Source organism: Ranitomeya imitator, chromosome 7 (genome assembly GCF_032444005.1).
Source record: "Ranitomeya imitator isolate aRanImi1 chromosome 7, aRanImi1.pri, whole genome shotgun sequence".
Lineage (NCBI taxonomy): Eukaryota > Metazoa > Chordata > Amphibia > Anura > Dendrobatidae > Ranitomeya > Ranitomeya imitator.
In genome coordinates this window covers 26,938,691-26,964,724 of record NC_091288.1, presented here as the reverse complement: position 1 = coordinate 26,964,724, position 26,034 = coordinate 26,938,691, and the positions used below count along the sequence as shown (strand labels likewise).

Here is a 26,034-nt window from a genome sequence, read left to right as displayed (position 1 = left end):
CTCTATATACAGTAGATAACACAGGATCCACCATTCACAATAGGTGATGTCACAGCTCACCTCCTCCCCCTGTACAATGACTGATAACACCTCTATATACAGTAGATAACACAGGGTCCACCATTCACAATAGGTGATGTCACATCTCACCTCCTCCTCCTGTACAATGACTGATAACACCTCTATATACAGTAGATAACACAGGATCCACCATTCACAATAGGTGATGTCACAGCTCACCTCCTCCTCCTCCTGTACAATGACTGATAACACCTCTGTATACAGTAGATGACACAGGATCCACCATACACAATAGGTGATGTCACAGCTCACCTCCTCCTCCTGTACAATGATTAATAACACCTCTGTATACAGTAGATAACACAGGATCCACCATTCACAATAGGTGATGTCACAGCTCACCTTCTCCTCCTGTACAATGACTGATAACACCTCTATAAATACAGTAGATAACACAGGATCCACCATAGATCATATCACAGCTCACCTGACCAAGGCAAGACCTTTAGTTACCCCATCATATTAAACACTGATATAAACCCCATAACATACCATGTAATTACCATAATACTTTCTGATTGTAATTACTAGTAAAATTATTGATTGTAAATCACCGGATGTAGTGACTATGGTTTATAATTCAGACAACATATGTCGTTTACCACAACGCGTTTCGACGGTAAACACAGTCTTCTTCAGGTGGGAAGAAGACGGTGTTTACCATCGAAACGCGTTGTGGTAAACGACATATATTATCTGAGTTTCCTTTAGCGCTCCTGGGACTGATTTCTGTTTGACACACGCTCTTATCCTCCTTTGGAGGTATTCAGCTGGAGCTGCGGTGGTGCTCGACAACTCCCTTTTATCTCCCCTTCCCTGGGTCGATTCCTCTGCGCTCCCCTCTGACTGCTTTCCTTATCTTGTATGGTTTATAATTGTCTTTTTTGTTTTCATTTTATTTTTGTGGGTTTTTTTCTCACTGTAGAGACATTATAAGAAGGACGCCCAAACCAACTTTTCAAATTTCACCCATGTGGTGGACCCGCCATATGTTGTGCTCGCCAAAATGAATGCCATCAACCAAAGTGATGTGAGTAATTTTTTTGTATTATATTATTTTCCATTTTCATGGTTTCTTTTTATATGCTGCCAAAATATGTAATGGCTGATTCCTGGTGTTTTTAAAGTGTACTGTATGTTTTAAGAATACAATGATAAACTCACCCATAGGCTCACATTTAAAAAAAAAAAAATATATATATATATATATATATATATATATATATATATATATATATATTTTATATTACGGTATATTATATTATATTTTCATTTATTTGTAGTTTATATTTACTTGATGCCTCTCTAGACCATCCCAACAGATGCCAAAAGCCATCTGCGGTTTGTTAAACCTGTCTAATTTTATCTTCAGATAAGTTATGGACAAGTTGCAAAAAGTGTAAAAATAAAACATAATAAGCATGGTGCAAGTCTTGAAAGACATTTATTTTTTTGACCGCAAATTGCTTGATAAATAAGGCCCAGAATGAATACACGTTAAACAGTTTTGCATATCTATCTACCAATTTATCTGTATAATAACTATCTCCAATCAATTGATCTATCTACTATCTATAATATATAACTTATCTATTATCATTCTATCTAATTATCTATCTGTATCATGTATAATTAACCTATATTTTGCTTCTTTGTAGTATCTATTATCTATCTATCCATCTATTATCTATCTATCTATCTATTATCTATCCATTTATCATCTATCTATTATGTATCTATCCATCTTTTTATCTATTATCTATCCATCTATTATCTATCTATCTATCTATTATCTATCCATTTATCATCTATCTATTATGTATCTATCCATCTTTTTATCTATTATCTATCCACCTATTATCTATCTATCTATTATCTATCCACCTATTATCTATCTATCTATCTATCTATCTATCTATCTATTATCTATCTATTATCTATCTGTCATATATCTATCTATCCATCTATCTATCTATTATCTATCTATCATCTATCTGTCATCTATCTATCGATCTATCCATCCAATATCTGTTTCCTATCTAATATTTCTACATCTACCTAATTTATTATTCTAATCTCTTTTTTTCTGTAGCTGAAATATAAAGAAACCTTCAACTTGGAGAAAGGCCATTACATTGGTTCCACAGATACCCCTCAGCTCTCACACTCTAGAGAGATGTCCAAGCTGACCAGCGATGTAAGTACTATAATAACCGATAGAACTGTGCTCTTCTGTATAAATACTGGAGAATAATAATGTTCTTCCATATTACAGATAAACAAATCTACTTTTCTTCTTCTCTTCCCTATTTCTACATTTTTTTAATATTGTGTTTTGTATTATTGTGTTACTATTACCCAATCATATTTTCTCACCTGATGACATTTTTGAGAAATTTTCAGTTCGATATTCCAAATTTCTTTTTGTTAATTCTTTAATTTTATTTTTAGAAAAAGCTTTCATTACAAAAGATAATAGTATATTGTGAACTTTTTAAACTTTTTTTTGTAATTTAATTTTCAAACCAATATCACTTCTTACCTGTGCTTGCTTAAAGGGTATCATTTAAGATTTTTTTGTATAAACATCCATTTCTCTTTCTTTAGTTTAAAGGATTATGTTTTTTCAACTCAACTATTATTGAAAATGTCGTTGTTGTTTTTTTGCTCCTTAGAAACTGTACAAGGATTCATGGGATAGCAGTAAAGCATTGGGCTACCAACTGGATGCCAGTTACATACCCATAGTCGGTGCCAAACATGCTAAGCTTGTTTCTAGTGACGTAAGTTTCACATTACAGATGTATCTCACATTTTATTATGGTTTCAGACGCATGTAAAATACCAAATAAATGAATCAACTTCGGTTCACAGGTAAAATACAAAGAGCATTATGAAAAAGAAAAAGGTCACTATCTTGCTGGTTCCCATGTTGGAGATTTCCCTAGTGTTGTGCATTCTTTGGCTTTCCAGAAGATGAAGAGCGTGGTAAGATCGAAGAGGGTTTTTTTTTTTCATCTTTTGAAACTTCATTGAATCCCATACTTTGCACATCAATACTTTTCCATTGATGGCAACTCAGTCAAGACATATAGGCATAGTATTATTATCATGATTTAACAGCCTTTGGCTCGATCTCAAGCCTTGACAACTTGATGGATGAACGATCTGTAGGAAGATCGATCTTGTGCAGACAACAAGATCAAGATCAATATTCTAAGTGACGTGTTTAACAACGTCCTGTCCAAGAAATGCCAGCAGAGTCTTAGTCTTGCCGCTATCTCCATGAATGGACATGTCTACCTGACGAGCAGAAGGTCATTCACAGCAAAAAGGCCAACGAGATCTTGAGCCATGTATGTAGCACAACAGTTTCTGCCATGTACCGATGTGTGGTAGAAAATAAGTCACCCATATGGTATATGGTAAAATGAATGGTGTCTTTCAAATCTACAAGTCATACCATAGAAAGCAAGTCCTCGAATGGCCAGAAAAAATATAAAAAAGCCTATATGCATATTAATGTTATGTAACAGCCTTTGGGTCCATCTCAAGCCATGGCGACTTGATGGATGAACAATCTGTAGGAAGAGCGATCTTGTGCATGCCTAGATAGGTCCACAGGTCCACCGAGGTATTCTCCGCCATTATCCTGATAGTATCAAATAGCAGCTAATTAATGTGTCTGACTTTTCCCTGATCTTAGTTCTTTTGGAGTTAGTATACTTTAATATTGATATATTTTTATTATTAGTTGGCCTACAAGAAGAATTACGAAGACAACAAGGCCAAGATCAATATTCCAAGTGACATGCTTAACAACGTCCTGGCCAAGAAATGCCAGCAGATCCTAAGTGACATTGAATATCGCCACTATCTCCATGAATGGACATGTCTTCCTGACGAGCAGAAGGTCATTCACGCCAAAAAGGCCAATGAGATCTTGAGCGATGTATGTAGCAACATTTTTAAAACTCCAATATTTTTTTAACGTTTAAAAAAAATATATGTTATTAATTTTTGTTTTACTATTTTCTTTGTAGGTACTCTACAAGGAAGACCTAACATGGCTCAAAGGCATTGGCTGTTATGTGTGGGACACTCCAGAAATCTTACTTGCTAAGAATTCCTATAATCTTCAGAGTCAAGTAGGTCATACCTTCGGGTTGTTGCTGTCATATGAATGGGGTTGTCCAGGACTTAGATATTGATCATCTATTCTTTGAGCAGGTACAGACAACCGTAAATTATTTCTATATGAGAGAATCGGTCGATTATACAAATCACACTTTGATCAGAGTGTGATCTGATTCTCTCTGATGAGGTGGAGAAAAAAATGTCTCCATCTTCTCCATTCTCCCGATGACATACGAGTGCAGTCCGATGATTTCCACGATTTGCATAATTGAGTGTGATCTGAATATCAGATCCCACTTGCAGCGATTTTTTTTTTCTTTTTTTTTCTTCCATCGGACCGGTTTGGTCCAAGGAAAAAATCTCACATGTGCACGGCCAATAGAATAACATTGGTCCGAGTGCGATCCTGTGTTTTCTCGGATCGCTCTCGGACCGAAAATTCGACAATCTGCACAAGCCCTGAGTATAGGTCATTAACATAAGATCAGTTTTTAATTTATATTATGGTCTTTGCACTTTTTAAAAAATTTATTTTCAGGTCAAGTACACCAATGCCGGTAAAGAAAACTTTAAGAACTACAGCGTTGTCACTGATACCCCAGTGTACGTCACGGCCGTCCAAAGCGCCATTAATGCCAGTGATGTGAGTATCCGATTATCGGTAATTCATTGCTCTTCTCGATTTACGAATCTCATCATCTTGTCTCTTCAATTCAGCTGAAATACAAAGAGGATTTCAACAAGAACAAAGATAAGTACACAACAGTCTTGGAAACCGTGGATTACGATCGTACCCAGAGTCTTAAGGATCTTTTCAGCAGTGTATGTACTCCTATATAATGTGTGACATACGACAGATAAATATGGATTTTCACTCAATATAATTTATGAAATGTGTTTTAATCCTTAGAACTTGTACAAAAAATCGTGGGATACCATCAAAGCCACAAGCTATCTGCTTCCCCCGGACACAGTGTCCTTGGCCTTTGCTAAGCAGAACAAGCACATTGCCAGCACAGTAAGCATGAGTATCTGAATGTAGGGACGTTAAAACTTGATATTCTCAACCATATATGTGATATAATGTCCACCATTGTCTCGTCTAGCTGAAATACCGCGAGGAATATGAGAAGTTTAAAGCGCTCTACACTCTACCAAGAGGTATTCAGGATGATCCCAACAGCGCAAGATGCATCCGAGTGGGCAAGCTTCCTCTGGATGTGAGTATTGTCGAACTGGGTGTTTGAGTTTATTAGATTTTCAAGGATCAATGCTGCTTTTAAAGCACATCAAAGCTGGCCATGGCAATTAGATAAATAAAAGTTGGCCAAACCCAACAATTTGGCAGATCAGCTTTAAAGAGCTTTGGCCATATTGTAACATAATTTGACATAACGCCTTGTAGTTGTCCATATTTATCTGGATATTTTCTTTGTAGCGTTTGTACCGAGAAAACTATGAAAAGAACAAAGCTAAGATTCACATAGCTCCGGATATGATGGATATCGTTTCCGCCCGGGAAACACAAAGTAAAGTCAGCGAGATTGACTACAGGAAGTACCTGCATGAATGGATCTGCCTACCTGACCTTCAGCTCTACGTCCATGCCCGCAAGGTCAATGACCAGTTGAGCGATGTGAGTACTTTTTAGCCACCATTTCTAAATGGGTTACATTTTTTTTTAACCAATTGATGGAGTATTAAACCTTTTGTGGACTTTCTTCCATTCTAGATAGTCTACAAAGATGACCTCCATTGGTTGAAAGGAGTTGGCTGCTTTGTGTGGGATACACCTGAGATTCTACATGCCAAGCATGCATATAACCTCCGCAGTGATGTAAGCGCCACAGTAATCAGCATACTATGTGTATATATGTATATATAATGAATACTAAGAGGCAAAATTATATTTCCAGTATAAATACAAAGCTAAAGCCGAGCAGATGAAGAATAATTACTCCTCAGTTATGGAGACTCCCGTTTATGTTCAAGCTGTCACCAGTGGAAAGCAAAGCAGTGATGTAAGTAAGCTTCCCATAGTCCTTCTCTGGGTGTTCCCTGTCTCCCTACCGCAGCGCTGGAAGTGACTAACTGACATATAATCACCCATTTCTGTATACATTTACCCTTTGAAAGACCCACTTTCTTTACCCTTTAAATGGAAGCTATCATCAAAAAATGACCTAATGTTTAAATCCGGTGTTTGCTAAAATACTTAAAAATTACATTTAATACAATGTTTTATTTCCATGTCATAATCTGTGTTAAAAATGAAAACAGAAATCCTGCGATTTTTACATCGGCCACTGAGGAATTTTTAGACTTTAATTTCCTGTAGTTCTGGGAAATTCACATGTACATTAGCCACAATTGTCAGATCCATCCCTATCTTTTGTATTGAGGCATCTAATGTGTATGTGCAAAGCTCATTATACAGGAGGAAGATCAAGTTTAGCTATGGGATCACATGTTGTGATTGATAGATCCTGTGTTATCAGCTGTGTACAGAAGTGTTACCTGTCATTGTTATCCTATCTCTGAGGATAAGGAAACTACTGAAAACTCTTTGCAAAAGGACAGGACGTATAAGTCTAAAATAGCGCTAGTGGTCACGGTGAAAATTGCAAGTTAACAATTATTTTTTGTTTGTTTTTTTTAGTAAAATTCATCATTTGAAAAAACATTTGCCAACATTTATTTTTAAATACATGTAACACAAAAACCTGATTTAAAACAAATGGGTGATTTTTCTAGTGCTAACTTGTCCTTAATCTTTGTATTACCTCTCTATCATTTCAGCCTAAACAATTGTGTTTTTGGCTATATTAGGTGGATCTCGATGGACTTAAGTTTACCTTCCACCCAAAAAACTATGAGACTATATTTGAGAGGAATATATGACTATTATCAGACCATGTACAATACTTGTTTTTTCTTTAGAATTTTTCAAGCTGTTGTACTTTATATTTCCATTACAACATACGGAAAGTATAAAATGTTCTCTTTCCCGCAGGTCGTGTATCGCTCTGATTATGAGCACAACATTAAAGGAACGGTCACATCAAGCACCGATACAATGGAGCTGGACAGAGCCAGCAATGCCAACAAGATACGCAGCGATGTACGTACAGTTCTGGGCTTTGTAGTTACCTAGGGTAGAAATATATACTGATATTACAGTGCATGGATTTATAGGTAAAGATGTAAGATTTTAGATAATGTAGGAAGGAAGGAAGGAAAGAAGAAAGAAAGGAAGATGGAAAGAAAGAAAGAAAGCAAGAACGATGGCAAGAAAGATGGAAGGAAAGAAAGATGGAAAGATGGATAAAAAGATGGAAAAAAAGATGGAAAGAAAGAAAGATGGATAAAAAGATGGAAAGAAAGACGGAAATATAGAAAGAAAGATTAATAGAAAGATGGAAAGAAAGGAAGATGGATGGAAAGAAATAGAAATATAGAAAGATAGATAGAAAGTAAGATGAGAGATGGGTAGACATATAAAATATTTTAGATTAATGGATTGATGGATAAATATGAGATAGATAAATAGAAACAGGGAGATATAAGATAGATAGACTTAATAATATTATCACAAAAAAAGTCCCAGTGACGTATACAGGACATACTCAAAACTGCGATAGTCATAAATAAGAAATGCTAATAAAACTACAACCATAAGAGTATAATCCTTAGACTTAAATCTTTTATTAATTAAATGTCAGAATCAAATAACAATAAAATCCGAACTACTGAACACCATGTATCCAGGGACAGAATGTGCCAGTACACATTTAAGCCATTCTAAAAAAAATAAAAATAATAATAATTACTAACTGAATTGTATCCTTCAGCATTTATGATCAATAATAATCATTAAAGCACTATGTGCAACCTTAATATAAAGACGTATATCTTTCAACATCATAATCATTAAAGCGAAGTGCAGTGTGCAACCTTAATATGAAGACCTATATCTTTGAACATCATAAAGATCTTGAAGGTCCAATTAAATAGCAGCAGCATCCAAGGCAAGATAAGCATAAAGTGTGCAGTGCATAATACAAAGCCCGAGGTAAGAGGCTAAACGCATGTGAAAAGGATCCTCAAAGATCAAGCAAAATGCTGAAAGGAAAATACAGAGTAACTTAGTGATGAAAGATGGCGATTTCGTGGTAACTCGCCGTCCCCACCGCCCCAACGCACGTTTCGTTAAGATTTCCTCAGGAGGCGTAAATTTAATAATATTGTATATCCATTCTTACAGAGTCTGTATCGTGATGCTACTATCAAATCCCTACCTAAAGGTTATAGTCTTCCAAAAGACACGCCATCACTCCTACATGCCAAGAAAGCTCAGCTGATCGGCAGCGATGTGAGTAGTAATGCTCCGTCTTACATCTGTACCCCCTGCCCCACATACCAGACCGATGCTGTGTTCATTTATACTGCATATATGTTATATAATTGTACGGACCATTATATGTTGTGCAATGTTCGGTTTTGTACCCTGCAATATTACTGGTGACTACTGTACCCTCCAATATAAAGCAAACTGAGCCCCCCAATACTAAGAAATATGTCAGTTTTTTAAGCTTACTATTTTTCTCTTGTTAATTTACTCAGGTGAAGTATAAAGAAATATATGAACACGTGAAGGCCAAGGCTTACACTCTACCTCCGGATAACGTCAGCGCTGTCAACTTGAAGAAAGTGAATAAGGTCATTAACGAGGTAAGTCATTTTTTTTAATTAAGTTTTTATCTAGTGTTACAGTTGTAATCAGTTGTGCCCAATTAGCACTTGTTGTAAGGTGTCTCTTGTCAGAGGTCACCTGGCAGCTTAAAAAGGGCTACCACGACCAGGCTGGGCACAAGCTACTGTTTCCAGAGCCCTGGGGTTGCCTGGCCTTCACCCTTTATACTCTATACAGGAATATGGACTTAAACAGGGGTCCCTGGGCAAGAGTCACAGAGTCAGCTGCTGTTTGGTGGCGCAAGTTGGCTAGAAGGATAGTCGGGTAGCTGCACCATAAGAGCAGCAAAGGTACAAAATCATCAGGCAGTGGAAGCGTCAATAAACAAGTCATGGTCAAAACAAGAAAGCACAAATAAAACACAGAAGAAGAAACCACAGATCTAATCCAGGAAAGCACAAAGCTATATCGGGAAGATTCCAGCAGTAAGCTGGAAGATTAAATAGGGTGTGGTGCTTTCCAGTTGTGTAAACTGGTAGATAAAGTAGGGTGTGGTGCTTTCCAATTGGCTGGACCAGGGAGTTGATAACTCCTACTGAACAGCACACACTCATACTGTCAGACTGGACGTCACTGAAAGTCCCAGCCACCCAAATCTAAGTGGCTGGACAGAGCCTCTACCGTCCAGAGCTTCTGGTTCCAATGTCTCTTCTATCACCAGCACCGCCCTCAGAATGAACACGGTGGTGCCTGGCGACAGAAGGAGATGTTGCAGGAGCAGTGCTGGTGGAGATGTGACACTTATATTATAGTTTTTATTTAAAAAAAAAAGGGTTAATCAGTTTGGGGCCCTTGAAAAGAAGCTTATTTACAGAGTTTTTAATTGATCCGGCTTCCAACAATCACCTGTAATATGAAGGGGAACACAACTAAAAATGTTAAGTTTCCCTACAGCACTCCTACAGGAAAAATGAGGTATTACACAGATCCTATTTAGACTAATGGGCTGCCATCATAATGGATGGACATGTTGAGCAAGAGATGATGTTTCTGGCCGTTTTCAGCCTGAATGAAGATAAGAATTTAGAATAAGGGGACCTGTTAGGGTATTTTTCAACTAAAGGTACCGTTACACTAAACGATTTACCAACGATCACGACCAGCGATACGACCTGGCCGTGATCGTTGGTAAGTCGTTGTGTGGTCGCTGGAGAGCTGTCACACAGACAGCTCTCCAGCGACCAACGATGCCGAAGTCCCCAGGTAACCAGGGTAAACATCGGGTTACTAAGCGCAGGGCCGCGCTTAGTAACCCGATATTTACCCTGGTTACCGTTGTAAATGTAAAAAAAAAACCACTACATACTCACATTCCGATGTCTGTCACGTCCCTCGCCGTCAGCTTCCCACACTGACTGTGAGGGCCGGCCGGAAAGCAGAGCACAGCGGTGATGTCACCGCTGTGCTTTACGGCCGGCGCTCAGTCAGTGCGGGAAGCTGACGGCGAGGGACGTGACAGACATCGGAATGTGAGTATGTAGTGGTTTTTTTTACATTTACAATGGTAACCAGGGTAAATATCGGGTTACTAAGCGCGGCCCTGCGCTTAGTAACCCGATATTTACCCTGGTTACCAGTGAACACATCGCTGGATGTGTGACGCCGATTCAGCGATGACAGCGGGTGATCAGCGACCAAAAAAAAGGTCCTGATCATTCCCAGGGGCCAACGATCTCCCAGCAGGGGCCTGATCGTTGGTCGCTGTCACACATAACAATTTCGTTAACGATATCGTTGCTACGTCACAAAAAGCAACGATATCGTTAAAGAAATCGTTGTGTGATGGTACCTTAAACCGATGAAACATGAATGATGTTTCAACCCATTGTCAAATTCTCTTTGTCTTTCAGAGGCTCTACAGACAGTTTTATCATAAGCAGAAGGATAAGATCCACACCACTCCAGATACCCCAGAAATCCGGCAAGTCAAAGCCACGCAGGACGCTATTAGTGATGTAAGCTTATAGAGCTCGAGATTTGCGGACATCGTCGCCAAATGCTCAGCCAACCCTGAGCTCTTCATTTGTCCTTACTTTTTCTTGCAGCTGGTGTACAAATCTGACTATCACAAACTCCAAGGCCATATGATTTCCATGCCATATACTCCTCAGACCATTCACTGCCGTTATGTTGGAGAAATAACTAGCGATGTAAGTCCTGTTATCCTGGAAGGTCCCAATCATCCCAACCATCATCCAAGCATGATTACCCATCCATTTCTCACCAATCAATGTCTAATTGTGTCTCTTAGAATAAGTACAAGGAAGACTTACAATGGCTGAAAGGCCTGGGTTGCTTCATGTATGACACCCCGGACATGGTGAGGGCGCGTGACCTCCGCAAACTATGGGTAGGTGGAAATTCTTACCCAATATGGTCTCATTATAATATCTCCACCACTGTAATCCTAACATACTGGTTTATATGTTGCCTTATCAGTCCCATTACCAGTACACCACACCAGCCAAGAAGATGTTGGATAAATACTCTGTGGTCTTGGATACACCAGAATACAGAACCGTACAGGAGCTGAAGACACATCTCAGCCAGGCAAGAAGAACATTAGACATTAGAACAGCCACTTGGAGTGCAAAGATAGAATTCCTAATAATTACACCTCTATTTCTGAGTAGCCCATTGGTCCCAGAAAAGAAAAGTAACTCATAAATTGTTGCTAACATGCCAACTTTCCTGATTTGGTGTGATTGTCCCAATTTTTTTTAAAACAGTCCTGTCAAAATGTAAGGTGTCTTGGGCCGAAAAGGGACTGGATTTGCACGAACCTGTTCCACATATGATATTAGGGAGGGAACTTGGGCAAGATTTAAAGACCCTAAATTACCAACACCAACGTTGATCATGGTAGTAAACATTCTAAACAAAACTCAAAACTACCACATTAGGTAGGTGGGCCTTTTTGTAGATTTTTCACCTTGGCCTTAAACATTTTAAGTTAAACATCTGCTTAAAGAGGACCTGTCACCAGGTGAAAAGTTGGCCACTTTTTGCTCTGATTTTATTCCTGCTGCTCCCATGAGTATTGTACTTTTTTTTTTTTTTGATCCGCCATATAGCTCTAGAGATATGGGCCTCTTTATTTTGGGCATATTTTTGTAGCCCTTATGAAAAGGTGCGTGGCTCACTAGATCCTCTGGGCATGCCTTTAGGCTGCTCTTCATAATTACCATGTGAGCCACTCCCACCTGACAAAAGACCATAAAATTTAGTACTAAATAAAAAGACCCATATGGTGAATTTAAAAAGGAAAAATAACTTGAAACTCGGGGGAGCAGTGGGAATAAAAAATAAATAAAAAAAAAACTGGCCACTTTTTATGTGGTGATAGGTTGTCTTTAAAGTTAATATATTGTTTTTTAATGTTTTCTATTTTGAACTCCGAAAAATTTGCTTAGTGTTTTTTGTTTATATTAAGGAAAAGGTCATTTATAGTATAGGATCTATTCGATTGCTCCTCCTGAATTTTAATTGGCTTAAAGTGGTTATCAAATTTCACCAAGCTCTAATAAAGTTAAAGCCTATGGACATCATATAAGGTGGTCAGCTAATTTTTTGCCCTTTACCGGGGAAGAGTTTGATCCACAGCAGCTTCCACAAAAAAGCCATAGCCTCAGTTTATAATGGGGTGGTCAAGATGGGACCTCCCCATTAATTTACTACCGCAACAGAAACAAAGCACGAGCGGCACAATCCCACATCCAGCAATGCCGCGAGACCGTTTCACACAGGGTATGCCACTAGATGAAACTTATCCACACACCGCTGACTCAGAATTTCGGGTGCTCCTTCAGGAAAAAAGACTTCTATCCGCATAATCCTTGTAAGAAAAAATACTGAGGGCACTCACCAGTCTTCAAAAGTCACTTCTTTATTAATCACAACTCCAGATAAAATTCATGGCCGGGGGAGAGGGAGCCGGAGCTCGTGTGAGCAGGGGAGGACGACGGCCGTTTCGCGCTGTGCCTGCGCAAGAAGCGCAGGCACAGCGCGAAACGGCCGTCGTCTTCCCCTGCTCACACGAGCCCCCGGCTCCCTCTCCCCCGGCCATGAATTTTATCTGGAGTTGTGATTAATAAAGAAGTGACTTTTGAAGACTGGTGAGTGCCCTCGGTATTTTTACTCCCCATTAATTTGCTACCCTGTCAAAACTTCAGGATAAACAAATAAGTATCAAATTATTTGTATGGTTTTAATTAGCATATATTTTGTATTATTTCTTCTTTAGTTTGTGTACCGGGCAGATGGCAACAAGCAAAAATCAATCTATACACCAGTTCTGGATACTCCTGACTTCATCAGAGCAAAGAAAGGACAAGAATTGCAGAGCCAGGTAACAGATCGGACTTTGGAGATATTGTAAGGTGTTTACTATGTTGCAATCTTTTAATATATATGATTGTCATGTGATTCTGATTTACACCACAGTACCTGTACTCGGAGGTGGCAACCAAAGCACGAGCCCGCCACAATGCAGATGGACAGACTCCAGCCCTCACACTCGCCAGACATGTCAAAGATTTGACCAGCGAGGTAAGAAAGCAAAGCTGTAATATTTTTTTGAGGAACCGCATTTAGTTCTAGTTTATTTAAAAATACAGACCTATGTGTCGCCATGGTAACAGACTACAAACAAATCAATGTGTAGTCTGATCTTGCAGTCATGCTGTGATCCATAGGTCGCCTGCTTCTTATTAACCTGATTAATATAGAGACAGATGGAAGGGACGTATTTGTATATTAGATATATTTCTAAATTTCATAAACAGAGCGATGATTTCTATACAGTGACATTTTTCTCTCTTTTTTTCAGAGAAAATACAAAGCGCAGTATGAAAAGCTGAAGCACAAATACATACCAATTGCTGATACACCCATCATTTTGCGAGCCAAGAAAGCCTACCTCAATGCTAGTGATGTAAGTCTTGTGTAAATGCTGTAGATCCATAAAAAGTCTATAAAAATTCTTGGACTGTGGTTCATTGGGTGCACCAGAGGAAAATCTTCTGAGGGGCTAACCTTTTATTTTTACAGAACATTCGAGTTTAATTTCAAAACAAATTTTAGACTACTCGTCAAATGATCTAAGAGGCAAACTATGAATCATCCCCTAAGAATTTTTTTCAAAGCTTATTAGAGAGTTTTTTGGAGCAGAAATTGGACGGAAACTCAATGTTTTTGAGGAGTTCTGAGTTTTAGATGAGGATTCTAAGAGTTTTCTCTCCTCGCCTTAGCGTATGTTTTTGTGCCGTGAACCATCTACATCTAAAACTGCTTCAAATGCTCCTTGTTTAATCTTTAATGTTGATTTTGAAGCAGATCCGCTTCAAAATCTACTTGAGAAAACAAAAACAAAAACAAACAAACTCTGTATGAACATACCTTTAGGGTGTATGTACACTTTATGTATATTTTGCTGAGTTTTTGGAGCAGAAACAGTAGAAACTAGTTTCTGCACCAAAAACTCTTGAAACAACTCTGTGTGCACATTTCCATATTGTGTAAGAGCCAGGGCCTCTCTGAAGGATCCAACATACAGATCCACTATCCCAAAGTCTTTACAGATACAGGGAGAGTGCACTAAGACTGGCAATTTATATATAAATTCTTGAGCTGAAACCCGCTACAGCAAGACGTGCTAAACTTAATCCAAGCCAATTTAGAATTTTTTTTTTTACACAATTCAGGCTATGTTCACACAACGCAGATTTGGCACAGTTTTCTGACTCAGAAAATGCGATTATTACATGCAAATTTGGTGCAGATTTTATACTTTGCTTTGCAGGTTAAATCTGTGCTGATTCTGCACAAAGTATTGACATGTTGCGGATTTAAAAAAAAATGCAACAAAAAGAAAACTCAATACACAAAATAAAAACACAACATGTGGACGAATTTTAGTTAAAACTGCAACGGCAAAATACTGCAGATTATAGATTTATAAAATACGAGAATATGTAAATTCTGCACCAAATACTCATAATGTGAACCCGGTCTAAAGAGGCAAACGGCAATCCTTGATACATTTCCGTCATGATTTGTAAATAACTAGGTAATTAAATGGACTAAAAAAAAAAAAAGTAATAAAGTGAAAGAACTAGACCTAAACTGGAAAGTAATTTTCTATTAAATAAATATTTTCAAATGCTAAAGAAGGCGATAAGTAAAATTCAATATAACCAATCATCATTCATTAATTATTTCATCCACTTTTAACCTATTTCCTATAATTGCAATCAGTGCAACTTCAAGGACAAAAATACAGAAACTGAACTAATTCATAAAACGAGATTATTTATCATGAAATAGTCATTACATTTTCTTCCCATTTTTAGCTGCGCTATAAGGAAACCTTTGAGCACGCCAAAGGCAAGTACCACACCGTGAAAGACGCGCTGGACATTGTGTATCACCGCAAGGTTACTGACGACATCAGTAATGTAAGTGTATATATATATTTATATATCCAACTGGCTTAATAGTGTAACATGTTGTAATATAGTCTCACATTTTCATATTTCTCATGTTGCTTTTTCTTTAGGTAAAATATAAAGAGAAGTATGTCAGCCAGTTGGGTCTTTGGAGATCCATCCCCGACCGCCCCGAGTACTTCCATCATCGTGCCGTCACAGACTCAGTTAGTGATGTGAGTAGAACCGTTTTCATGAATATAGATTGACTAGATTGTGGCCCGATTCTAACGCATCGGGTATTCTAGAATATGCATTTCCCCGTAGTATATGGACAATGATGATTCCAGAATTCGCGGCAGACTGTGCCCGTCGCTGATTGGTCGAGGCAACCTTTATGACATCATCGTCGCCATGGCAACCATTATGACATTTACGTCGATACTGTGCCCGTAGCTGAATCAGAAACGTGGGATTTCTACATCCTTTATGACATCATCGTCGCTGTGCCCGTTGCTGATTGGTCGAGGCCTGGCGGCCTCGACCAATCAGAGACGCGGGATTTCTACGTTGATCGTGTGCCCATCGCTGATTGGTCGAGGCCTGGCAGCCTCGACCAATCAGAGACGCGGGATTTCCAAGACAGACAGAAAGACAGACAGACAGACGGAAAAACCCTTAGACAATTATATATAGATAATGGTTGTAGCTTCGACGTGTCATCGTTTTTTACCCCAATTAATTATTTTTATAAAAGGGATACAGCCATAAGTGGGAATATGTAGCCCTTAAAGGGGAAAATCGCAAAGTTCTTGTATAAACAAACAACTACCGTATATAATTTACCGCTTATGAAAACTCCTCTCCATTTCCAAGAATGTTGCGATTTTTAATTCTGTATTTTATACTCATTGCCTAAGTTGCCGGCCAGCTCCGCAGGCTATCAGAGGTAACCGGTTTCCTAAGCAAGAAGAGCAGCATTTACAAGATTTTTTTGCCCTAGAGCTTGCAAGCACAGCTCTGAAGCTATCCAGATCGCTGTATCCGGCCATCTTCAATGTCCCTGCATTCTTCTAATGCTGCATTGGGAGAACACAATGTTCAGTCCAACTGCATGATCGTGAGGCTGATCGATCTGTCAATCTGCAGGAGCGCACCGCTCCCCGGCAAGCAGGAAGTCGGGTGGCAGGAGAGCAGTGCGCTCCTGAAGATCGAAGATAACAAAACCCCTTTAAGGTCCCATTGTACAAAAATTATAATACGTGGTATAGTTTGCTGCTGTGCTTTCCTATACAGGTAAAAAAAAAAAACTTGTGCCATTGCCTTCTGGCCTGATGAAGGCCAAAATGTCCCTCTTGACCACCAGGTGACGGAAAAGCTTTTCGTGGCTTATATTAAATATGTGATTATCATTAGCTGATTGTAATTTTTTGTGCTGCCTAAAAATAATTATTTTCAGCTGCACATCTTTCTTTGTAAGCAGCGGCTATGTTGCCGACAATATGCAATCTGGATGGGGACTGAACATTTGCATTATCATTCATTCCTCTTCATTCAGTTTGCTTCGGCCCATGTAAAAGGGCCACTAAACGGGCGCCGATCACCTTGTCGCACCATCCATTTACGCTCTGTCAGGTAGGGAATCTGTGTAAGGACTCGTTCACACGTCCGATTCGTCCACGTATGAGAATTCTGATCAGACTTTGACCAGAGTTTAACCAGAGTGTTGTCATCCATTTTTCTTGCATGCGGAGAAACAGTTTTTATTCGGACTCCCATGACAGCACTACGAGAGAGAGGATCCGCCCTTCAGGAACAGGAAACCTACAGATACAAAAGGGCGGCACCTCTCCCCATGCATCAGTTGGTTTCCTGTTCCTGGAGGGACTGGATCCTACAAGAAGATTGCTAGCAGATTCCAGGCCGGCCGGACCGATTCGGGTAGCGAGGGGGTCTCCTACCTCGGCCGGTGCGGGGTACCTGAAGCAGACACGGTGGCTCTGGCAGGGCTGCACGGCAGTGTCTGATCAGCGTGGAGCGGTCGCCAGGGGGTGTCCGGTCTCCGGAAGCCGCGCGTGGTATGTATAAAGGTCCTCCTCCCTTGGGGGGGTCGGCGGCATTGTGGGGGCGCCCTCGGAGTCTCCCGGCATGGTCTCGGCGTCCCACGCTGTTCACAGCGCTGACAGGAAGCGCTGTGGACTAGGGGTGACGTCGGGGGGCGGAGCCGGCGGTGTCTTCCGGGTCGCGGAGCTTCTGCGCATGCGCAGGAGCTCCAAGATGGCGGCGCCCACCGGTAAATGTGCGCCGATCACCCTCAGGTGTCAGCTGATCCCCTGCAGCTGCGGGGGGGGGGTGGAAAGTGGCTACAAGCGCGGCATAATTACGCTGGCCGAAGGAGGGGCTATATATCGGCTCCAGGTGCGCGATCCTTGCTCCTGGTCTCCAAACTGAAGATGGAGTCTGATCAGGATCAGCAGCCTCTGCTGCTGGATGAAGTGCCTCAGAAATCCATGGAGAAGGATCGTGAGAAAAAGAGCGATGGGTCTGGCCGCAGAAGCTCCTCCAGACAGGGGTCTGGAGCGTCAGCCAGAAAAGATCCCCCTCGTACTTCGGTATCTTCTGGGTGTGGGGCAGCCACTGGTAAGTGACCTTCAAGAAAGTTCACTTAGTGACTAGTGTCCCCTCATATGTTTTGTGCAGGGAAAGAAAAGCGTCAGTAAGGCGAAGCATAGGGAGTGTGCCATCTGCGGGGTCCCCTTGCCTGACTCACACCCTAAAAAACTATGTGACCCCTGTATCCAGCAGACGGTGAGGTCCTGGAAGGAGGGGAGGGGGTATAGCATGTAGATCTTACATTCTAGTCTACCTTACTTATCCCCTTAGGTAGCAGAAGAGTCCTCTTCTATTGCGGCCAGTCTAAAGGAAATGGTTAGAATGGAGGTCAAGCAGTCCATTAAGAACCTTTCACAGACAGGAGGCTCTAAGCAAAAAACTCAGTGGGCATCTGATTCGTCTGTGGATAAGGACAGGAGCGAGGAATCGGACGATTCAGCAGCTTCATCCTCCTCTTCGGAAGAAGACGCTGCTCGGTTTTGCCTACCCATAGAGAGGATAGACAAATTAATAAAGGCGGTCAGAGGCACAATGGGTATAACAGAACCCAAGCCTCAACTATCTAAAGAACAAATGATGTTCAGCGGGTTAGAACAGAAAAAGCGCAGAGTCTTTCCTTTAAATGAGAAAATACAGGAACTTATCAACAGGGAGTGGAGAAAACCAGAGAGAAAAGGCTCCTTACCACCTGCGCAGAAACGTCGGTACCCTTTTGATGACCCAGCAGTGGGTAGCTGGGAGAAGGCCCCAAAGCTGGATGCAGCAATTGCCAAGGTAGCAAAGCGATCCTCTCTCCCGTTTGAGGATATGGGGACACTTAAAGACCCCCTGGATAGGAAAGTGGATACCTTCCTAAAGGGAACCTGGGAGATGGCAGCCGGCTCCTTAAGACCTGCGGTGGCGTCAACCTGCACGGCAAGGTCAATGATGGTCTGGCTGGACCAGTTGGAGACCCAATTAAAACAGGGGGCCTCTAGAGATTCCATACTCTCAGCGTTACCAATAATCCAGGAGGGGGCGGCTTTTTTATCGGACGCCTCAATTGACTCCGTAAAGTTGGCAGCTAGAGCAGCAGGACTTTCTAATGCTGCAAGGAGAGCCCTATGGCTGAAATGCTGGCCGGGGGATATGCAGGCGAAAGCAAAGCTCTGCGCTATCCCTTGTAAAGGCGAGTAGCTATTTGGGCCTACCCTGGATGAGCTCCTGGAGAAGGCAGGGGATGATAAGAAAAAGTTTCCCAATCTTTTCACTCCATATCGCCGTCCCTTCAACAAAAGAAGGTTCAATCGGGGAGGAAGGCGCACCTTCTCACGGGGTAGGGATCGTTCCAGATGGGATGATAAGCGAAAAAGAGGCACAGGTCTCATGTTGCGCCGTAACCCGACGGAAAACAAAAAACAAGACCAATGACTGGCAATCCCGGTGGGAGGGAGACTGTCGCATTTCTTGGCAGAGTGGTCAAAAATCACAAACAGTGTTTGGATAAAAGACACTGTTTCCCATGGTCTCAGACTTGAGTTTGTCCATACCCCACGGGACAAATTCCAGTTAACACCCTGGCGTTCATCTCCCACTGAACAATTTGCCTTAGAAGAGGAAGTGAGGACTCTTTGCTCCAAAAATGTTTTGATTGAAGTGCCGTATTCTCAGGCAGGGAAGGGGTTCTACTCTCCCCTTTTCCTAATTCAAAAACCGGATATGTCTTATAGGACCATTATAAACCTTAAGGGTCTCAATAAGTTTTTGGTAAAACATACCTTCAAAATGGAGTCCATCAATTCGACAATAAAAATGCTTTTCAACAATTGTTTTATGGTAGTAGTGGATTTGAAAGATGCCTACTATCATGTACCCATTCACGCTGATTTCCAACAATACCTAAGGGTAGCAGTACTAATGGGGGGTAGGATTCAACATTTTCAGTTCAGGGCACTTCCCTTCGGGATAACTTCTGCTCCTAGAGTGTTCACTAAAATAATCGCTGAAGTCATGGCACATTTAAGAGAATCAAATGTCCTTATAATTCCCTACTTGGATGATTTCCTCATTGTAGGGAACTCAGTAGATCACTGTCTGTCACAATGGGAGGTTACTAAAGCCAAGCTAGAACACCTGGGTTGGATCATAAACTTCGAAAAATCTAAGTTACAGCCCCTAAATATTCAAAAGTTCCTGGGTCTAATGTTGGATTCAGTGACACAACAGTGTCTCCTCCCTATAGAAAAAATAGATCTAATTCAAATGTATGCGTTAAAAACAATCAATACACCTTCCATGACACTTAGGCAAGCAATGTCTCTACTTGGGTCACTCACATCTTGCATTCCAGCAGTTAAGTGGGCTCAGTTCCACACCAGATCCCTACAGAGAGAAGTCTTGTTCCATGACAGAGCCTTTGGAGGCGCGTTAAATGGGAAAATAATGTTAGGGCCAACCACGCTAAATTCCCTTAGGTGGTGGTCAGATAAAAAGAATTTATCAGCGGGGGTTCCCTGGATAGTAAATGTGTCCCGGGTGATAACCACAGATGCCAGCTCTTCAGGGTGGGGAGCCTACATGGGGGACATGGTGGTCCAGGGACAATGGGAACCCTTCACAACATTCTCATCCAACCAAAGGGAGTTGTTGGCGGTTGAATTGGCTGTTAAAAAATTCCTCATATATCTGCAGGGCCAGCACGTCAGAATTCTGTCGGACAACAGAGTTGCAGTCGCTTACATAAACCGGCAAGGGGGAACTCGTTCCGAGACATTGATGCAAATCACGGATCGATTGTTCCAGGTGGCAGAGCACAATTTTCTATCTTTGACGGCTCTCCACATCAAAGGAAAGGAAAATGTGGCAGCAGATTTCCTCAGCCGAAACGTGTTAAGACAAGGAGAGTGGTCTCTCAACAAAGACATTTTCAATCTGATCGTCTGCAGATGGGGTCAACCAGTGGTAGACCTGTTCGCCACCAGAAACAACAGAAAAGTAAAACTTTTTTGCTCGCTAAATCCCAGGGAGAATCCCTTGGCGGTGGACGCGTTTCTGATAAAATGGGATTTTCCACTGGCCTATGCTTTCCCACCACTGAACCTGATACCTCTAGTGGTGAGGAAAATCAGGGAAGATCGAGCGAAAGTCATCCTTATCGCCCCCTTTTGGCCCAGAAGAACCTGGTTTGCCTGGCTCAAGACAATGTCTGTATCGGTTCCCTGGGTACTACCAGAGATCCCGAACCTGCTTTCTCAGGGACCGATCTCCCATCCACAAGTGGCAGCGCTCCATTTAACGGCGTGGAGTTTGAACGGTCACTATTAGTGGGGAAAGGCTCCTCTCCAAATTTAGTCGAGACACTCCTAAAGAGTAGAAAGCAAATAACTACAAAAATCTACTCTAGAACTTGGAGGAAGTTCTTGTCTTGTTCAAGATTTGACATCCGAGACGGGGTACCAATACAACAAATTTTAGAGTTCCTACAGAGGGGTCTCGAGTTAAAACTCTCAACTAGTACCCTTAGAGTACAGGTCTCAGCTCTGGGTGCCCTGTTTTCATGCAATATAGCTAACAATTATTGGATAGCGAGGTTTATGAAGGCAGTTAGTAGATCTAGACCGGTATATAAGGATAGAACAGTTCCATGGGATTTAAATTTAGTTCTGTCCTCTCTAACAAAACCCCCCTTTGAACCTCTGCAAGAGGCCTCGATCAAAATGTTGACGCTTAAGACAGCCTTCCTGATTGCCATAACCTCAGCTCGCAGGATAGGGGATATCCAGGCACTTTCTAGAGCTCCTCCATACACAGAAATCTTATCAGACAGAGTAGTCCTTAGACCAGACCCGGCATATCTGCCGAAGGTAGCGACACGTTTCCATAGATCACAGGAGATAGTTTTGCCATCCTTTATTCCTAATCCCTCTAATCCTAAAGAGCAGGAGCTTCATACGTTAGACGTTAGGAGATCTCTCCTTCAGTATATCTCAGCCACTGATAATTGGAAAAAAGATGGAGCACTGTTTCTTTCCTTCCAAGGTCCAAGGAAAGGATTTAGAGTGTCAAAATATTCACTAGCCAAATGGATTAGGGAAACTATCTCTCTAGCTTATACAGCAGGTGGGGGGCCAGCTCCGCAGAATCTAAAGGCACATTCCACCCGGGCCATGGCGTCATCCTGGGCAGAGAGATCTGGAGTGTCAGTGGAGCAAATATGTAAGGCGGCCACTTGGTCATCTCCTTCCACTTTCTTTAAACACTATCGGTTGGATTTGGGGTCCTCCTCTGATCTCTCCTTTGGGTTAAGGGTGCTACAGACTATAGTCCCTCCCTAAGGTAGCTTACATCTCTGTAAATCTCTCGTAGTGCTGTCATGGGAGTCCGAATAAAGCATTAAGCTACTTACTGGTAGCGGCATTTTTCGGAGGCCCATGACAGCACCCTTAGTTCCCTCCCTATTCACGTGGGGGTAGCACTTCCTATAGTGTATATAATGATAGATTTCACGAGTGGTATCTAGTTCGATACAATGGATTGTTTTGTATATAAACTGTATATAATGTATATTTGTGTACCACTAACCGCGGTAGTCCTCTCAAGCTCTGAAATACAACTGATGCATGGGGAGAGGTGCCGCCCTTTTGTATCTGTAGGTTTCCTGTTCCTGAAGGGCGGATCCTCTCTCTCGTAGTGCTGTCATGGGCCTCCGAAAAATGCCGCTACCAGTAAGTAGCTTAATGCTTTTCCACCTTCTCCATTCTGACAATCTATAAAAATTGGACTGCACTCGGATGACGTCCGAATGCAGTACGATTTGACTTGCATTGCTGATTTTGATCCAAACAAAATCGGACATGTCTCTGACATTTTCTGCTGACCGCTCAGTCCGAGGAAAAAAAAAAATCGGACGTGTGAATGGCCCCATAGAATATCATGGATAGCACTCGTATGAGAAGATCGGGCGTGTGAATAAGCCCGTAGTCTACCTTTACTTATCTGTCTGGCAGTGTTATTTTGGCATTTTACAGCTTTATGGTTTTACTAGCAAATCTTCAGAAATTTGGAATCCATATAATAATATCGCAAACACTAATGTTCAGTCCACGGAACTAATTGAATTTGCGTTCTGCTCTAAGCTAAAAGCTCTTCACAACTAAAGCTAATTAAAGGAGAGAAAATTACAGCGTGAAGAGTTGTTGGGTTGATTGGATTTTCTCCGAATTGTATAAATAACGGGACATTGTAAACAATGGAATAAAAAAAAGTAACAAAGGAGGCAATTATATATTATGCTGTGGTCCATTAATATTCCTAGTCAATCTTTATGCTTTAACCAGGCAGAAAGAAAATATAAATTAATATCAAGAACGTATATAATCTATTAATTGAAGACATGTTCTCATTATATAAGTCTCACAACAAAACCTCATTACAAAATGAACTTGGCCAGATGATCACGTGATCGCTGTAGGTTCACGTTCAGTAACACTGTGATCATCATAGAAATTCAGAATATATTACTATGTAATTCATGGATAACCCGGACCGGCCAAATCAATAAAATCTCAGATTGCGGGACGTGGACAATTTTTGGGTTCGTAATGCAGACAGGTGCCTGATACCAAAGGCTGAATGTGCTACAATCATTGATCCGAATCATCTGATCTGATAAGGACTGGATATTAATAAAATAATATATATTTTTGCCTGCAGTTCAAGTACAAAGAAGATTTGACCTGGCTGAAGGGTATCGGCTGCTACGCCTGGGACACGCCTGATTTTGCTCTTGCCGGACAGAACAAAGAACTTTACAGCGGGGTAAGTATAGACATGGATGGTCTGCAGGGTCGGTCGTTGTCTTGGGCTACAATGCGACAACTTAAAAAGGAACTTCCGACAAAATAACCGTACAATCGACCCGTTGCCAGCAATTCAAGACCTTATATTTTTGCGGTCTCCACTTTGCCCCTTGAGTCTTCTTCTGAACCATTGCCACCAGTTCCCCATTGGGAAGCTCTATCACTATCTTTCTTACATCTATAGATGTAGAATATTTTGGATACTACAGAAAACCCTGTTGATTTATTCCTTTTCTTTCTTCCTCAGTACAAATACCGTCAGTCCTTTGAAAAGACCAAATCAAAATTCAAGTACACCGCCGATACGCCTCTGTTTAACCACTTCAAGTATGCATCTCAGCTGGCGAACGAGGTAACGTGACCACGGAAAGAACCGTCTTCGGGGTTTTTGCTTTATGCAATATAAGATGCTTTTTGTTGGTTAAAATTGACTTTAAAAAAGTTCCATACATTAATTTTTACAACTATACTATTCTGGCATTTTGTCATTATACTAATACTTATGCCAATACTTCAGAAATCGTATTGTATCGCCTTAAAAATTATACTGTAATTATATATCCAAAAGGTATTGATTCTTAATATAAGCCTCACAATTGTATTTTTACTATGATTTAGATAGATTATTGTATAAATTTACATATAATTATAAATAAATTGTATTTATATTTATGCTATGCTGTCACTTTATATATAAATAGCTCTTATTTAATTATTTAATCTAATCATGTATTTATTTTCTTTCCCATTTGATTTTGATTTCATACAGAAATGTTTGTTTATTTATTTTTTTTAATATGAAGTGTGACAATTCAAAGGCTCATTCCCAAAATACAAAGTTATCCCCTATGCAGAACTTGCTGATAACTGAGGGTCCGACCACTAGTATCCCCGGCAATCCTGAGAACAGAGCGCTGCAGAAACCAATCTTGAACAGAGCTGAGATGTGCATGCTTGACCTCCGCTACATTCATTGTCTATGGAACTGTCGTAAATAGCCGTGTGCAGGACTGTCAAGCATGCGCAACTCTGCTCCATTTAATGCTGAGTTCTGCAAAGCTTGATCTACGAGATCGCTGGGGGTCCCAGCTGTCAAGAACCCCAGCGATCAATAAATTATTCTCTGTCCTGTGGATAGGGGATAATGTCATGTTTTGGAAATAATCTTTTAATTTACAGATAATATTTTATATAATATTGTATTATCATTATTCTGAGACCAACATCTCCTGAAATTTTGCAGCATTTTTTTCTCTTTACAACAATACTCTAACTTATTATTATTATTATTATTATTATTCAATTTTCTATTTATTATATTTTTTTACAATGTTTATTGTAAGGTATTATTATTTCTCTAATTTATTCTATTGTTTATAATACTTTTTTATATCTAGATCTATTTTTATATTTATATTTTTTTTATTTATTTCTATAATATCAGTGACCTCGTCAATATGATAATAATGATATTTTAAAAGGGTTTTCTAGTACTATTATATTGGATATAATGGATTATATTGGATAGGTCATCAATATCAGGATGTGGAGTTCTGGATATAACCACCATCACTCCGTCCCACTGATTATTGGCCACTGACGGGAACTACAGGATCAACTCCTATTGCTTTGAAGCTAATCTGCAGTACCCAGACTGGCCACTAAACAGTGGAACAGAGCTGTAGTGTTCCACATACACTATCTACTGTATATCCAGCTGCTGCCTAAGATGCTAACAGCTGGGTGTTGGACTCCCACCACTCTGAAACTGATGATAAATCCTTAAGATGAAAGTCTTTTTAATTTTTTTTTTAATATTATTATTATTATTATTATTATTATCTGAAGTTTGCAGGCTGCCATGAAGGTTGTCCACACCATTATATATATATATATATATATATATATATATATATATATATATATATATATATATATATATATATATATATATAATCAGTATTAGTTTAAAATTCAAAGGCAACTTTAAAAAAAAAAAAGCAAATATCTGAAAAAATATGCTGCTATTTAACTATAATCTAATGTGCTATTCTGAGCAGAAATTATACAAAGCTGCATATGAGAAGGAGAAAACACATTACTCCGTTGTGGTCGATGATCCTAGACACCTTCTGGCTAAAAGTGCAAGTGAACAGATTAGCCAGGTAACAAAGTTGCCCGGTAGTGG

At 40.3% G+C, this 26,034-nt stretch overlaps 1 protein-coding gene across 21 annotated transcripts in view; it reads left to right on the top strand.

Moving 5' to 3' along the window:
* The window catches only part of NEB (nebulin), a 171,601-nt gene that overhangs the window by 91,342 nt on the left and 54,225 nt on the right, over positions 1 to 26,034 (top strand). For 18 of the 21 annotated variants that reach the window (XM_069732932.1, XM_069732915.1, XM_069732914.1 and 15 more), the window contains 28 exons: positions 1,007 to 1,111; positions 2,174 to 2,278; positions 2,757 to 2,864; positions 2,956 to 3,069; positions 3,836 to 4,033; positions 4,125 to 4,229; positions 4,757 to 4,861; positions 4,936 to 5,040; positions 5,129 to 5,236; positions 5,325 to 5,438; positions 5,657 to 5,854; positions 5,951 to 6,055; positions 6,135 to 6,239; positions 7,232 to 7,339; positions 8,483 to 8,590; positions 8,842 to 8,949; positions 10,822 to 10,926; positions 11,017 to 11,121; positions 11,223 to 11,321; positions 11,411 to 11,521; positions 13,215 to 13,319; positions 13,415 to 13,519; positions 13,800 to 13,904; positions 15,322 to 15,426; positions 15,528 to 15,632; positions 23,701 to 23,805; positions 24,094 to 24,198; positions 25,907 to 26,011. In XM_069732932.1, coding sequence (XP_069589033.1) covers positions 1,007 to 1,111; positions 2,174 to 2,278; positions 2,757 to 2,864; positions 2,956 to 3,069; positions 3,836 to 4,033; positions 4,125 to 4,229; positions 4,757 to 4,861; positions 4,936 to 5,040; positions 5,129 to 5,236; positions 5,325 to 5,438; positions 5,657 to 5,854; positions 5,951 to 6,055; positions 6,135 to 6,239; positions 7,232 to 7,339; positions 8,483 to 8,590; positions 8,842 to 8,949; positions 10,822 to 10,926; positions 11,017 to 11,121; positions 11,223 to 11,321; positions 11,411 to 11,521; positions 13,215 to 13,319; positions 13,415 to 13,519; positions 13,800 to 13,904; positions 15,322 to 15,426; positions 15,528 to 15,632; positions 23,701 to 23,805; positions 24,094 to 24,198; positions 25,907 to 26,011 — 3,159 coding nt within the window. The remainder of the gene's footprint in view (positions 1 to 1,006; positions 1,112 to 2,173; positions 2,279 to 2,756; positions 2,865 to 2,955; positions 3,070 to 3,835; positions 4,034 to 4,124; positions 4,230 to 4,756; positions 4,862 to 4,935; positions 5,041 to 5,128; positions 5,237 to 5,324; positions 5,439 to 5,656; positions 5,855 to 5,950; positions 6,056 to 6,134; positions 6,240 to 7,231; positions 7,340 to 8,482; positions 8,591 to 8,841; positions 8,950 to 10,821; positions 10,927 to 11,016; positions 11,122 to 11,222; positions 11,322 to 11,410; positions 11,522 to 13,214; positions 13,320 to 13,414; positions 13,520 to 13,799; positions 13,905 to 15,321; positions 15,427 to 15,527; positions 15,633 to 23,700; positions 23,806 to 24,093; positions 24,199 to 25,906; positions 26,012 to 26,034) is intronic. The other 3 variants (XM_069732917.1, XM_069732911.1, XM_069732931.1) reach the window with 1 other exon arrangement.